Source organism: Aricia agestis, chromosome 19 (assembly GCF_905147365.1).
Source record: "Aricia agestis chromosome 19, ilAriAges1.1, whole genome shotgun sequence".
In the NCBI taxonomy this organism is placed as follows: Eukaryota; Metazoa; Arthropoda; class Insecta; order Lepidoptera; family Lycaenidae; genus Aricia; species Aricia agestis.
In genome coordinates, this window is record NC_056424.1 from 5,789,193 (window position 1) to 5,805,053 (window position 15,861).

Consider the following 15,861-nt stretch of genomic DNA (forward strand, 5'->3'; position numbering starts at 1 on the left):
ATAGTACTGTCACAGTATAGCAATATGACATAATTGTTATATTGTGGTACTGTCATTGCCATACCGCTAGAGTAGACAGAATTTATATTAGGTTATATTATATTATCAATATATTATACATATTATAAAACAAAATCACTAAAAGAATCAAGAATCACTTCATTATTTAGTGAGTATTTAATAAACTAACACGGCTGGTGTTATATCAGTTTTATTAAATTATTAAATTATTGGATTATCTGCAAGTCTATAAAATAAACTTATAGTGCGTTGCTGGCACCGAAACTCTTGGGCATAATATTTTTTAACTAATATGCTCACGGGCGTACCCAGCTTCTGGGCCAGGGGGAGGGGGGGGGCAAATTACCCAGGTTCTGGTGCCAGGGGGGGGGGGCAAATTACCCAGGTCTGGGCCAGGGGGGGCAAATCAGATTTTTAGTAGTAAAAATACTGTATTACAAAAACATTTTTAATTTTTATAGATAAAGTACTAGATAATATACTTAGTACGACGTCAACATGATCCAGGGGGGGGGCAGCTGCCCCCCCTGCCCCCCCCCCCCCCCCCTCGGTACGCCCATGAAAATGCTATCAGTAAGTCTTTTTTATAATAAGTACAATATATTTTACAATCATACTTTTATACTAGAGTAAGAGCCCGCGAGGGCCAGACCTTCCTTCGTTTCGTAAAGCTGAAAGTTTACTGCTTTTTGTGACCTTTACAGAGGTAAAGCCAGCAACTATGGAGTTTCGGTCGCGGTTATTTTAGGAAGTATCCATTTCTGAAGGTCTACCTGACCTTCGAGAAAGAGTAAAGCTTATATTCTTCGCAGTGTGGAGGATTCTCGTCCTTCAGTGCCGGTCATTTTTGAAAGTTGCTTCCCACTGCTAGACACCCTCAAAGTCTAATTCTTTAAGAAAGTTTAATGGTGGAAATCGCCTCGCGGGCACTTGGTCCATACCTAATCTCAGTAAAGCTAATTGAATTAAAATAAACACTAGGAAAATAATCTTGTGGAACTATTACAAAAAAACTCTTCTTGCTTATATTTATACTTCCAATCAATCAGGAGCAATCTCCAATCAAATAGGCAATCTAATTTGCCAATATTATTTTAAAATATAATCTCAAAATTCTATAAGAATATCACATTTAATTTTTTATAATAGGGTCAAGCCGGGATCATCTTTAGTCTAGCTTCATTGTCATCTCTGCTATATTTCCCGTAGTTTAAGTAGTTCTCTATTTCTTGCAACGTTTTGTCTTTAGTCTCTGGCAGTAAAATCCATAGAGCTATCAAACTTAATAGCATAACAGTACCCAAAATAGCAAAAGTTCCGTAAACTTTGGCGTTCACCAGCAGATACGGTGTCACTTGCATCGTGATAGTTAAAATTATAGAGACCAAGGATCCGGCGATAAACCCACCGGATCCTCTATGTGCTAACGGAAATATCTCCCCAAACAATGCTAGGGGTATTGCAGTGCAACCCAAATTACACACAATAAAATAGATAACAAACATTAGTATAGGTACAGTTGGGCTAGATGGAAACACTTCTATATTAACCAAGTACAAGTAGCCGCATATAGAATAAAGAATAAGCAAGGCTGTAATACCACTACCAAACAAAAGAGTCCGTCGTTTCATATAGTTGATCAAAATTGATGATAGTAATGCACTTGTCGTAATTGTAATATCCATTCCGAGACTGTAGTAGAATGATTGTCCCCTAAGACTAGTTACCTCCTCTATAATTTGCAAAGCAAACGCGGGGAAAATATGTCTCCCACACGACTCTACAAGTATACAACCGAACATTATTATAAGGACGGGCTTGATGAAATCCCTTCTCGTGAATTTCTTTAAAAACTCTACCATCCTCCTGAAACATGTTGAAGTTTTGGTAAGAGCATTCGACATTCTTTCCTTCTGGGCTCTAAATAAATCTTCTATTTCACTTGTGGACTCCTTGGTTTGTCCTCTCAGCCAATAGAATGAAATTTCGCTCTCCTTGAATCTTCTTCTTGATGCCAACCACGCTGGACTCTCTGGCCACGTGCATGTGATTAGAAAGGAGGCGACCAGTGGGATCAGTCCTATCAGAGCTATGATTCGCCAGTGGTAGTAGTACCCCAGAATGTGTGATGCCATGTTACCGAAACACACAGCAACAGTTTTCAGATTCAGGAACATTCCTCTGTGTTTGGGCGCAGCGTATTCTCCTATAACTATGGCTCCAGTTGAGACAGAGATAGATATAGATAATCCTCCTAGAGCTCTGCCAATTACCAATAAAGGCACGCGCTTGGCATAGTAGATGCAGAGCCAACCAACAACTCCCGGTAGAGCAGCTAAGCCATGAGGGAGTCGTCTACCGTACATCTCCATGAGGATTGCCGATAGCAGGAAGCCTGGTATACCCATCATGCCGATTGCTGAGGCTAAAGCAGAAAAATAGTACTTCTTAATATTACTGCTTCTAACTTATTGCTTAAAGATTTGAGATGTTATGTTAACAGTGGACATGAACGTGAGAAGATAAGGATGGTTACAATGTAGCTTAAGCCAAACCTACGCAAACAGGCGTCTGCGAAGCGGAGCGTCAAGTTGTCAAATGTGTTTTTTGTATAAGGTTTGGCCTAAGCCTAATGAAAACTCTAGAAATCTAATGAATATTTAAATATTTTATTTCGTGTCACCTTGCGAACCTTTTTTTTCCTTTGAACTGCACAGGTACTTTTTACTTTTTATTGAACATCGTCAAGCTCAAAACTGACGCAACTCTGACGCAAAATAAGTTACATAGGTAATGCTAGACTCTTGATTCCAATCTTTTTGCGTTCATTAAAATGTTACTAGCATAGATACTTAACTAGTATATTTCTTATCTAAAGCTAAATAAATTACATACCTATCCAAGATGCCGTGTGCAGATCAACCTTTATGTCTGATTCTGGATCTAGCAGGGAGGGCAGTAGGATGGATGTGTAGCCCATCAGTATTCCTTGACTGAACATACTCAACAGAACGCCTAGTATTGTCCATGCCTGGAATGATTAAGCGACAAAAATTTTGTTAGGATTTACTTGAAGTTGTGTTTGGGAATACCTCTGGCCTAGATCTGTTAAGTTATGATAATTTTGAGCATTTACAGGCATTTTGCCAATCATTGCCACCTTTATACATGACGAGCTTTTGCCCGCGGCTTCGCTCGCGTTAAGCAGTATTATTACATACAAACTTTCATCCCCTATTTTAACCCCTTGGAGGTAGAATTGATTAAAATCCTTTCATAGCAGATGCCTACGACATAACATCTATCTGCATGCCAAATTTCAGCCCGATCGGTCCAGTGGTTTGGGCTGTGCGTTGATAGATCACCATGTCAGTCAGTCACTTTAGAGTTTTATATAATTATATAGATTTACTAAGCATGGATGAAATGGTGAATTGCACAATAAAGCATGGATAAAACGATGGTCACAGTAGAGCGATGGTCACCCCCTCAAATGAAGAGATTTCGTCTGCCCTATAATAATTATTGATTATATAATTTTAATGGCCAGTGGACACACCCCAACATTTCGAGTTATACCTCCGAATACTCCTTTCGATGTTAAATGCTATTTAAGGGTGGTGTGCAAGTAATATTATATTTAACAAAGCTACTCATAGGATTATATTTTATAAAATAAATATATTTAAATTTAATCAATTGAAACATTATGCAATAACATCAATTTAGTTAACCTAATTTTGGTCCTAATGGACTTAGAACCTGTTGAGCTACCTAGACTTTATTTAAATAAAATATAAATATTTATTATATTATGTTAAGTGTCAACGTCCATAACCCTAGCATAATAATAAATATTACACTAAATTGCACATTATAATAAACACAGTGAATTTAATGAAACACATGAGCGTTGACTATGATTTTTTTAATCTTTTTTTATTATAATGGGATATTATGTTACTGCAATGTTTTAACGCCAGAGGCAGCACCAAACAAAAATTTTGTTTCACGTTTAACAGCGTTTTTGTTGTCAATCAAAATCAAAATATATTATACATATAACTCAAAGGTGACTGACTGACATGGTGATCTATCAACGCACAGCCCAAACCACTGGACGGATCAGGCTGAAATTTGGCGTGGTAGATATTATGACGTAGGCATCCGCTAAGAAAGGATTTTGATTAATTCTACCCCCAAGTGGTTAAAATAGGGGATAAAACTTTGTATGAAACTTTGTCAATAATTGTAAACCGATCGGCTAAAGTCTTGAAGACTAGTCTGTGTTCAATTTATGTATAGACTAGTTGACGCCTCCGTTGCGCCAAAGCTCGTTTATCGCGCTAAAACCGTAAATTTTTCCGGGATAAAAAGTTATCCTCTTTCCTTTCCCGGGACTCAAAGTATCTCCATACCTTTCAGCAAAATCGGTTAAGGAGTTTGATCGTGAAGAAGTAACAGACAGGTCAGGACAGTAACAGGACAGCTGTCGCAATAATAATATTAAGTATTGATTCCTCACGTTTGCTTCAGGGAAAATCCTTACAAAGTGATATAATTTTCAGATAATTTAGTCATTAGTCATTAATTACAATCGTGATTACAAAAAAAAATAATATCAAAACAATAGAAGGATTAAGGATTAATTCAGTTATTATTTTACACATAAAAAAATCTAAAGAACCATAATATTATATTTCTAGCAGGCCTGACGGACGTCGCGTCCGTCGTCCCGTCGCGTCGTTATATCTATAAAGTTTAAATTGTCAAAAGCGGTGAGGTTGTGTCATCAGAAATTATTCTTCAATTTTCCACGTATTTCTTTTTATTTTTTTCTTCAGAAAAACCTTCGTCGGATATTTGCAAACACAATAAAAAAGAATTAGCGGTCCAGCCGTTCTCGAGATTAGCGCTTACACACAAATTAGTGCCTGATTTTTAGGACTCCGTACCGTTCCGTATAAACGGGACCCTATTACCAGCTATTACTAAGACTTCGATGTCTGTCCGTCTGTCTGTCTGTGTATCTCCAGGCATCAAGAACCGCTTTAGCTAGACTTCTGAAATTTTTACAGATTGTGTATATCTGTTGCCGCTATAACAAAAAATCCTAAAAACTAAATTAAATATTTTAGGGGAACTCCCATACAACAAACGCGATTTTTTGCTCTTTTTTGTTCGATATCAATAACGGCAATACATAAGCACTTGGAATATTCACGAAATACTCCGTTTTATTTGTACTTTAATAATAAATTTAGTAATAAAATTTAAATATAAATATCTCTACACGGGTACGGAACCCTTCGTGCACGAGTCCGACTCGCACTTGGCCGATTTTTATATTATAGATGTCCCAGCTTCAAATAATGTCCTAGACTACGAACAGTGGCGGATTTACAAATTTGCCGCCTGTATACTATTAAATTTTTGCCGCCCCTATAACTGACCTTTGAAATTCAATACATTAGTTTAGTTTACAATCATATCTCATCCAAACATTTTTTGAAAATTTTCGCTGAGAGGACCACACAAGGTGTCACCCTGTGCGGTAGCGAAACGGCGAAGCCATACGTATTTACTGGTATGTAGAATTTGTTTAAGTTAGGGTCAGTAGAGTAAGGTCGTGTAGATTCAGAAGCTTGGCTCTACATGAGATCTCATATTATCTTTTTCACAGGGTAAACCGTAAACCTAATATGTGGTCGTCTCGGCAATATTTTACAAGAAATGTTTTTGGTGGGATTTTTAATTTCTGTAAGATTAAAAAATGGGCTAAACTTGCCGCCCCTCTAAATCTACCGCCCTAGGCTCCAGCCTACTTAGCCTATTGGTAAATCCGCCACTGACTACGAAAACCTTCATAGTTCATACTAAGCAACAAGCATATTATTTCTACTACCTGTGCCCCGCGGTGTTACCCGCGGTTTATTAGGGAAAATAAATTGTGATATTATTATTTTTCCGCAATAAAAAGTACGTGGTAACTCCATACCAAATGTTATTAAAATCTCTCCAGCCGTTTATACGTGAAGAAAAAACAAACTGACATACTTTCGCATTTATAATGTTAGTGTGATTAAAAAAGGTAAATAGTAAACGACAATTTTATTGATAAAATATTTTTTACTACAATTAAAACATTTAAGAACGATTGCCCTACTTCAATAATTGTTAAATAATTTTGTTTAAAGGCCGTCTTCGTGTTGGGCCATGATTGGCATAGACGGAGCTGTCTACTGTATACATAATCGATGATGATCATAGGCAATTTAAAAGACAAACGTGCCTAAGAATGGGTAGACCATTCTTAGGAATGCCTAATGCCTATATTATATTTCGTCCATCATTGGACTGACCTGACGAAAAACTAAAATATACCTAAGAGGGCGACTAACCCAAAAAAGCAAACATCGTACTCCTCTCTTCAGTTTTATACAATATGTTAAAATATTTACTTAGTTTAATGCACGGTTATGGCAATATGTATACATATTGCCATAACCGTATAAAACTATCATTGAGACACTGACCTGGCAGATTTTTAAAATGCTGTGTATTTATCGAGTAATTAAGAAAAAGCTAATAAAAAAAATCACAAAGATGCATTTAGTTAGATGCATCTTTGTGATTTTTTTTCTATCGAGAAAATTTTAAGATATCGTGTTTTCGCTCAGATTGAATTCTTGGAAATATAATTTAGTATAGCTATGTTTAGAAAATGAAACAATTCGGGGCTTATATTCAAGTATAAAAATGAATTATAAAATCTACAATTTTGGGTTAGTCGCCCCCTTAACGTCTTTCACCCAAAAATAAATTGCACATGGTCATGTGCAACTTTGACTCTTGAGTAGGTCTGCTCAAGGGTCAAGACTGCATGAACGGCTTTTTCTCGACTTAGGTATAAAGTAGGAGCAGTAAAAAAATGTTTTACTGCTTAAAATGCAGATTTTCGACAGTGTTGGGTTATTTAATTTAAACTTATAGCCGTGCTTATGGGACTAAAATGACTACACTAAAATCTAGAACTGTAAAATTCGACGAGAAGAAAAATGAATAAAAAAAATTCCTCAAAAAATTCAAACTTAGAGCTATGAAATTTGTCAGGAAAAAGGTTGTATTTCGCAGTTAAAGTCAAATTAATATTTTACTTGAATAATAATTATATTAACAATACGTTGGTTTGAAAATCTCCAAACATAACTACTTAATACCGAGTTCTAAGTTTTATAAAGGAAAAGTCTTAAATTAAAAAAATATCAATTTGTTTAGAAAATTGTTGAAACGTAACTGTCAACATAATTTATGGAAATTAACAAATATTGTAATTTTATTATTACCTGTTTAGCAAAGGGCGACACCATTTCTCGGCAGTGGCAAGCGTTATGAATAAGGGCGGCGCGGTGCTAAAGGGAAATTAAAACATTGCTGGGTACTTAGACAATGTGCATTCGATTATATAAAGGGCGATTCCATTATCGCGGGTGCAACATTTTGACGCACTTAAAGCGTCCTACTGACAAAATAAAACACATTATTAATAAATTATCTTTTGAAGGGATACATTTTAACTAGTTCAATCATAAATTGTAAATGAAAACTAAAATTAAATCTAAGAAAAGCCACAAAACATGTTTGAAGTACTATCGCGGGTGCAACCAAATTGGTCCTCTATTAAGAACTCGGACGAGTTCATTTGAGAATACTGCTAATTGTGGAATTTTTAGTAATTTATTAACCCATATTTCAAAAGTGTATAAGACAAAGAAATGATTTAACTAGATACAATTAATTTAAGTAATTAGTACTAGGAATTATTAACAATTTTCACGATCGCGGGTGCAACATCCGAATATCGCGGGCGCAACGAGTCTAAAGAAATTGAATTTATTCATAATTCTGCGACTTATTTCTACATTTTTGATATGCAATACATAATATTATTAGTAAATTGTAATAATACTATTTAAAATTTTATTATTTTTTAATTATCAGTCATTTATCGATCTGAGAAAAGAAATCATCTAAATCACTAAAAACAATTAAATAATGTAACTTAAGCAAACCTTTTTCGATGTATTGTTATAAAACCGAACTACAGCACACCTTTAATTCAAAATTAATATTTATAATTTAAAAGAATATGGGTGAATTATAAGTAAAAATATTTTTTTCAAAGAAAAATATTAAATATTTATGATTTTTCCTGTCAATTGTAGCATTTCTTCTAAAATATTTAAAAATAAAAGAATATAAATCATTATTTTGAAACATCTGTTAAGTAATACATGAAATATTTCGAAAAATATAAAACACGATGTGACTCCATTCAAATTTTTATAAATCTTGTAATTACATGTAAAGTAATAATAACAAATACAATCTAACGTTATTGTTTACCTCAATAATATGAAATAAGACGAAAATCACTAGAATACTCAAAAAATAATTTGTTGCATTTCCAATTGTACTGCTTTGATCGCGGGCGCAACCACTTTAAAGGTTCTGGTTTTTTATTAAAAATAATAAAATAGTTTGTTCCAATGATTAATTCTAATTTCCCTCGCATTTCTCCTTACTTTCACAAAGTTTTAAATTATTAACAACTTATTTTAGCGAGAAAACTAAACTTTTGTACCTTTTTTATCGCGGGTGCAACCATGGCAATTTTCCTTTAATAATGTTTGAAAACTATTTCAAAATTGTTGTTTTTTTTTTGCACCAAAATAGAAACTTATATTATACACTCAATATTATGTAATGCAATTCAACTTTGAGATAGTGATTTGGAGTAAAAATGATCATGTGTGGCATAAGCAGTTTTTCTCGCGCCGTTAGATGATATCACTTCAAAATGCTCTAAATCATTCAAATTACAATTTTTACTCATAAAAGGTGTTTTGCTAGTAAATATACATCTTTTTATTTATAATACAATAAAAAAATGTAACAAATGCTATACTTTAAAAATTCGTGTTGAGGGAAAAATTCGTCTAGCGGAATCGCCCTAAAGCAAAGTGAGAAAACCAATAGTTATGAGATTTAGGGATCGCTTAAATTACATTATTTATTTTACAAAATTATGTTTTATATTAATACGAGCTTTTGCCCGCGGCTTCACTCGCGTTAAGAAATATTATTATATACAAACATTCATCCCCTATTTTAACCCCTTGAGGTTGGAATTTATCAAAAGCCTTTCTTAGCGGATGCCTTCGTCATAACATCTACCTGCATGCAAAATTTCAAAATTTCAGCCCGATCCGTCCAGTGGTTTGGGCTGTGCGTTGAAACATACACAAAATTTATCTGAATAACTAAATTCCCGAATTTCTTTAGAAGATTCTAATCCTAATTCCTAGTCCTACTAATCCTACTAGTCTTACTAATATTATAAAGACGAAAGTTTGTGACTTTGTGAGTATTTGTGTTTGATTGCTTCTTGACGCAACGGCTGGAGCGATTTCGACAAAATTTTACAACAAGTTAGCTGACATCCCGAATTAACACATAAGCTACATTTTTAACCGACTTTCAAAATGGAGGAGGCGTTTTGTTCGTTTTTTTATTTTTTTATGTTCAACGATTACTCCGCCCTTTGTGAAACGATTTCGAAAAAAAATTACAAGGAGTTAACTGATCAACACATAGGCTGCTCGACAAACGACAACGATTTTATTATTTATAGTGGCTGCTCCGACCTTTGAGTATATTTCTTACTAGTATAATGCAATACACAATGCAATATTCCTAACGAAGCAAAGCCCATCCAAAGTACTGCATTTTAAAAATAGACACGTGCCCTTATCTAAAATAAATAATTTATAAACTGAGGAACATGGACAGTGGCCTGGGGTTATCAATAAATTATAAATAATAGTCAGGATAATTATTTATTAATATCAACATTAACAACAATATTTCTTATGTTTATAATATTATAATAACACTGTTATTTCTGGTTTCTATTTACAGGTATTTTAAAATCATTACCTCTCATTCTATAAACTGAAGTATAAAAATAAAATATTTTTTGTTTTAGATACGGAACCCTTCGTGCGAGTGTCCGACCCGCACTTGGCCATTTTTAGCTCTTTTTCGACTCTCCTAGTACATTTGCGCCAAAAAATTCTATCTTGGATTGTCGACTTATTTATAGATAGTGCTTTGTTTACAACATAAAGGTAAAAAAAAATAACAAAATTATCTTGAGGTTCCTATCTTTATTGAAACAAAACTCAAATACTTTTTTAACTACGCAAAATCTATATTTTTTACCACGTTAATGAACAAGTCAGGACTTTAATAATAAGGGCCTGCTGGCTGTTTCACCACTTCCTGATAAGTGCCGGATAGGCTATCCACCACTTAACTTGACAGACAGAGTATGGAGAATCTGTAAAAATGTTGTGGATAGCCTATCCGGCACTTTATCAGGAAGTGGTGAAACAGGCCCTTAATCAATTATAATATTGATTATATTTATTAATGATTAATTATATTCCTCAATTTTCCCTGTTGATTTCATCATTGGTTCAGTCACTTCAGTAGCTCGAGTTCATAATTAGCTCCAATTAGCACTTAGATGATAGATATTTATTTCTGATAATAATAAATTAATAATAATAAAAATAATTATATTTGGTACGTTAGATCAAAATATACGTGTGCCTATAAATTTATTTCATACTTTAATATACAATGAATAATTTTTATTGCGTACAAAACGTGACCAATTTTATCTAACTACAATAATTATTTTAAGACCGTCATAAGTTTGGTTGGAACTAACTTCTAAGTAACAAACAAAACAAATACGATAATAACAAAATCTATAGAAATATATAGAAAAAAAAAACAAAATCTTACATTTAAAAAATATTATAAATCTATAAAGAAAAGAAAAACAAAATCTTACATAAAAATATTATAAGTAAAATAATGCAAAAGCGTGTCAGTCTGTCTGTCAGCTGTCTGTTACTATTTAACACCCATACCGCTGAACGAATTTACAGAAAGGCCGGAATTATGGAATTATGGAAATATTACGGAAAGACGGGAAAGGCTATGGGATACTTTTTATCCTGGAAAATATACGGTTCCCGCGCGATAAACGCGCCATCTTGTATATAAATTTTAATAAATTCATAAAAATTTAATCTCTATTATAATTTTAATTGCATCCAGATCCTTGCAGTGATAAAAGAGTACCTTTTTTACAGTCGACCGAAACACAACAGCCTACAATCACAATAATATTCATATTGTCTAGGTATATTTATTATAGTCCAGGGCTGGCGAACAAATGTCATTCGCGTGCTCTAAATTTTAGATTTAGAGCAGTGTTTTTCAATCTTTTTCACGACCGCGACCCCCTCGTGTCATGGAAAGCCAAAGAAATAATTTTATTAAAAGGCTGCCTACCTTAATGATTTTTTTTTCTAGTTTGGTATATTTATCTATTATACTTTAGTCAGCTTTTTCTTTCTGTCGGCGACCCCCCGAGTAAGGCTTCGCAACACTCCAGGGGTCGCACCCACAGATTGAAAAACACTGATTTAGAGCACGCCACTGCGGTCCCTACTTAGTAGTATCGAAATTATTCTAACGATGAAGGTTATAGATCCTCCTCTGCGTAGTGGACTCCAAATTAGGCAAATGTTCATAGGATCACAGAAATTATTATTGAATAGCGAGTTTATGACCTAACTGAAGATTGCTTCAGAAAAAGGGAAAATTAATACGAAAAGGTTCGCCATCCCTGATCTAATCTGTCATTCACTATTACTTACGTAACACTAAATAATTTACTTACTATTGCAGGTAATTATTATTCAATTTTTTATTTATTATTTATTATTTATTATTGGATTGTTTTGATAACTGAAGACTTTTGACTTTGAATTAGCCTAAAATTAAAATTAAATTTTCATCAAGGCTATAAATATTTCTGGATCATTTCATAGAATGATCCACATAATGATGATATTAACTAGGCCACTATACAATAAAATTTTCCATTTCGTTAAAAACTTGAAATACACGATTTTGTGATTTTTGACCTTCATTTCATGCTTATCGACGACTTCGGATACAATTTTAGACTCAAATTGTTCTTAGAATACACATTTCCTATAAGCAATTCATCTTCGGCCGACGTTTTCCTTGTTTTAACGGCTTAAGACAGATCTCTTTTATTTCATCAAACATCATAATTTTTCTGTGGCGGTATCATTGTCACGTTAGCTTCTTTGTCGACTATTTGCTTGAACTCTCCATTGTATATGTAGTCTTCTATCTCTTGCAACGTTCTGTCCTTCGTCTCGGGCAATATGAACCATAACACTGCTAAACTGAGACCCAAAATCGTGCCAAAGAACGCAAAGGTACCGTGTACTTTTATGTGGACCAGGAGATACGGTGTCACTTTCATGGCCAGAGTTACGCACATCGAGAATATGAATCCTGCGACGCTGGATCCCACTCCCCGATGAGCCAGGGGAAAGATCTCACCCAGTAGGGCCATCGGTATGGGGGTACATCCCAAATTAGACAGGATGAAGTACACGACGAATAACACCATAGGAATATAAGTCCTTTCGCTCGACAATATGTCAACACTCACTAAATACATATAGCCACATATGCAGTACAGAACAATTAAAGATAAGAAACCTGTGGCAAACAGCAGCGTGCGTCTCTTCATCAATTTCACCAGAACAGAGGAGAAAATAGCGCTCGCTGTTATGATACTATCTATTCCTAAAGTATAGTAGAATTTATGGCTCTTACTACCGGTGACTTCTCCGATTATTTGTGAAGCAAAAGCTGGAAAGACGTGTCTGCCGCAAGCTTCCAGACAGATACACGCGAAGAATATTATCATAACCGGTTTCAGAAAGTCTTTCCTTGTAAATTTCTTCAGGATCTGAACGAGTTTGCCCCCAAAACTAACATTTTTAAAATCATTAGCCATCCTTTCCTTCTGCGCTGTCAGTAAGTTTTCAATTTCATTCACTGACTCCTCGTTTCTCCCGTTCAACCAGTAGAAGGATTTTTCACTTTCCTTGTATTTACTTTTCGACACCAACCACGCGGGACTCTCTGGCCAGGTGCAGACGTTGAGGAGCGAAGCGGCGAGCGGCCATACCGACAGCACAGCTACGGTTCTCCACTGGTAGAAATGGCCGAGGACGTGGACGACCAAGTTGCCCAAACAGACGGCGGCTGTTTTGAGATTCAGAAACATTCCTCTGTTTTTCGGGCTTGTATATTCTCCGATTACTATGGCTCCTAGGGAGACGGTCGCCCCTGCTGCAAATCCTCCGAATGCCCTTCCGACGATCAGCAACGTGACGCTGTCAGCGTAGTAGATGCAGAGCCAACCGACGATGCCCGGCACGGCCACCAGACCGTGCACGAATTTTCTGCCACACAAATCCATCAGAATGGCAGACGTGAAAAATCCAAACATGCCGACGGCGCCAATCATTGAAGCTGAAAGAAAAAAGTTGAATAATGTGTAAATTTTCTTTAATTTAACTAACTACAGTTTTTAAGAACGCCAAAAAAGGAAAAATTACTAGTTTAACTAGCCAGTTTAACTAGATGTACTCATGTACTCATGAATAATAAAAATGTGCCCTTAGAAACTTACACTCAATAATAAAAATGTGCCTTTGAATACTTCACTACAACTTCTCGGCTAAAAGCTATCACCTAATTGGGATTAGGATTGGGATGATCACATAATATAAAGCCGGTCCTGCGCTTGACCGACATAACTGGCAAGAGGCCTGTCCCGTCAATCGTCCCACCAATTATAGGTTGACGAGATTAAAAGAATATGAAGTCTTCTTGTAGGCTGCACACACTTGGGCTTAAATTACTTTATTGTCCTGTACATGCAGGAGTTGGCCTAGTTTTGATGAAACCGGCCACCGTTACTGTCATAGGCGTGGGAGGCATTATTTCTCTTACACCACTTTATTCTCTTTAGACTCTCTAATATGTAGTCTACTTAACAACTCACCAATTATCGATGCGGAGTATATATCAACCTTGATCTCTGCGCCTGGAGCCTGCAGCGGCGGCAGCAGCACCGAGGTATACCCCACCAGCATGCCCTGGCCCAGCATGTTCAGCAGCACACCCAGCACAACCCATGACTGGAAATGTTTTCATGGATCAGTTGTTTGAAGAGTAATACGATTGATATGCCTGGAATTTTTCTTAAACGTTATGAGTTTTTGATTTTGCGTACTTTTGATTTCCAATGCTTTTGGTTAGGTTATTAGCTTTATTCCCATCCGCTTAGTCTATAGTTTTAAAAACATCATTCAAAGCATTATCAGTTTTCTTAGATTTTCAAGAGCAGTAAGGCGTAGACGAAAATTAACAGAAATATTTTATAAGTGAGATGAAGTTATCGTCTTTATAATAAAACTTGATATCTGATTTTGCCGGTGTCAGTGAGTGGCGAATGGCTTCTTACAATTTCTGTAAGGTTATCCGTTTGCCTATTTGCTTTAAAAAAAAAGTTTTCCTTATAAAAATACTAATATGTCTTTTTCGAACTCGGTCATGCTACAATCTTACGTTTCAACATAATAATATACTTCAATACTTAGTATAAAACATCTGAAAACCATTGTTTTAAAATTTTGTGCCTACACTTTAATATCAACACTTTTCACAAAACAACTTTTCAACCACACTTTGTCAACCACACTTTGTCACAAAGTTATTTAAAAAAATGTAGTATAACCAAAATTCGCGCAATCTCCACCGTTTAAAATCATACCTGTTTGAATAGAGGCGACAACATCGGCACAACGTGAACTTTAAAATAAATAAAAGAGATATGGCCGCGTGTAACGATCCACTTGTGGAATAAAATTGCAATAAATCTAAAGCATCGACCACACATATTCAATACAAGATGGCGCCCGCAACTCCGTTGCGCCACAATTCGATCATCGCGCGGGAACCGTACATTTTTCCGAGATATAAAGTATCCTAGGTCCTTTCCTGGGACTGAAAGTATCGCCATATCAGTTTTCAGCAATATCGGTTCGGCGGTTTGAGCGTGAATAGGTAACAAACAAACGGACTTTCGCATTTATAATATTAGTAGGATAATGGACGGAATCTGTTATCGTGAATTTAAATGACAACTTTTACTTGGAATTATATCACTAGATGTTGCCTGCTGATTTGATGCGAGACAATTCGTTCATCGTGCGGGATATGTCCTATGTCCGTCCTTTATTATTTAAAGCCTGCGCTTTAAATCCAAGTAGAGGACATGCATGCCCGTCTAATACTTATTCTAAATAGATGTCTATTTAGAAGAAGTAAATAGACTGACGGATACACTTTTCAGTAATAATATTAGTATACATAATATTATACACCTTATTACAAATAATATTATGTTATTGGCAACTTTTTATTGTTTAACGTTATCTATATAGGCTGGACTTATACAGGGTGTAACAAAAACAAGTGATAATACTTTAGGGTGTGTACGTGTTCCCTGTAGAGATTTCACTGTGAAAGTAGCAGCGCTGAAAGACCAAAATTTTTTTTCACTTTTGAATGGGCAAGGGCCCGAGCGTCACGAGTTTCCCCATACAAAAGTGAAAAAAATTTTTGGTCTTTCAGCGCTGCTACTTTCACAGTGAACTCTCTATAAGGAACACATACACACCCTAAAGTATTATCACTTATTTTTGTTAGATACAATTTAGTATTATATGTTTCGGGGGCGATAAATCGATCTAGCTGGGAACCATTTTTAGAAAATGTCTTTTTATCCGTGTTTTATCGATA

The 15,861-nt window shown here is 35.3% G+C and overlaps 2 protein-coding genes across 2 annotated transcripts; both read right to left on the reverse strand.

The window, feature by feature from the left end:
• Positions 1–1,172: 1,172 nt before the first annotated feature.
• LOC121736660 (facilitated trehalose transporter Tret1-like) lies at positions 1,173–7,392 on the reverse strand. Its single transcript, XM_042127991.1, has 3 exons — positions 7,368–7,392; positions 2,917–3,052; positions 1,173–2,446 (listed from the first exon to the last, which is right to left on the reverse strand). Exons 1-3 carry the CDS (start codon positions 7,389–7,391, stop codon positions 1,173–1,175), a joined length of 1,434 nt encoding a protein of 477 aa, XP_041983925.1. The 5' UTR covers position 7,392.
• A 4,516-nt stretch (positions 7,393–11,908) lies between these two features.
• Positions 11,909–14,904, reverse strand: LOC121736659 (facilitated trehalose transporter Tret1-like). Its single transcript, XM_042127990.1, has 3 exons — positions 14,831–14,904; positions 14,060–14,195; positions 11,909–13,524 (listed from the first exon to the last, which is right to left on the reverse strand). The coding sequence occupies exons 1-3, from the start codon at positions 14,852–14,854 to the stop codon at positions 12,230–12,232; spliced, it is 1,455 nt and encodes a 484-aa protein (XP_041983924.1). The 5' UTR covers positions 14,855–14,904; the 3' UTR covers positions 11,909–12,229.
• Positions 14,905–15,861: the final 957 nt, after the last annotated feature.

Bases quoted from the DNA above. Each gene is read 5' to 3' on its own strand.
- LOC121736659 (XM_042127990.1), bottom strand. From the start codon at position 14,854: ATGTTGTCGCCTCTATTCAAACAG. The intron at 14,196-14,830 runs GTATGATTTTAA...AAACATTTCCAG, and splicing joins TGTCGCCTCTATTCAAACAG to TCATGGGTTGTGCTGGGTGT. The intron at 13,525-14,059 runs GTGAGTTGTTAA...TTTTTCTTTCAG, and splicing joins ATACTCCGCATCGATAATTG to CTTCAATGATTGGCGCCGTC.
- LOC121736660 (XM_042127991.1), bottom strand. From the start codon at position 7,391: ATGGTGTCGCCCTTTGCTAAACAG. The intron at 3,053-7,367 runs GTAATAATAAAA...TAATCATTCCAG, and splicing joins TGTCGCCCTTTGCTAAACAG to GCATGGACAATACTAGGCGT. The intron at 2,447-2,916 runs GTATGTAATTTA...TTTCTGCTTTAG, and splicing joins GCACACGGCATCTTGGATAG to CCTCAGCAATCGGCATGATG.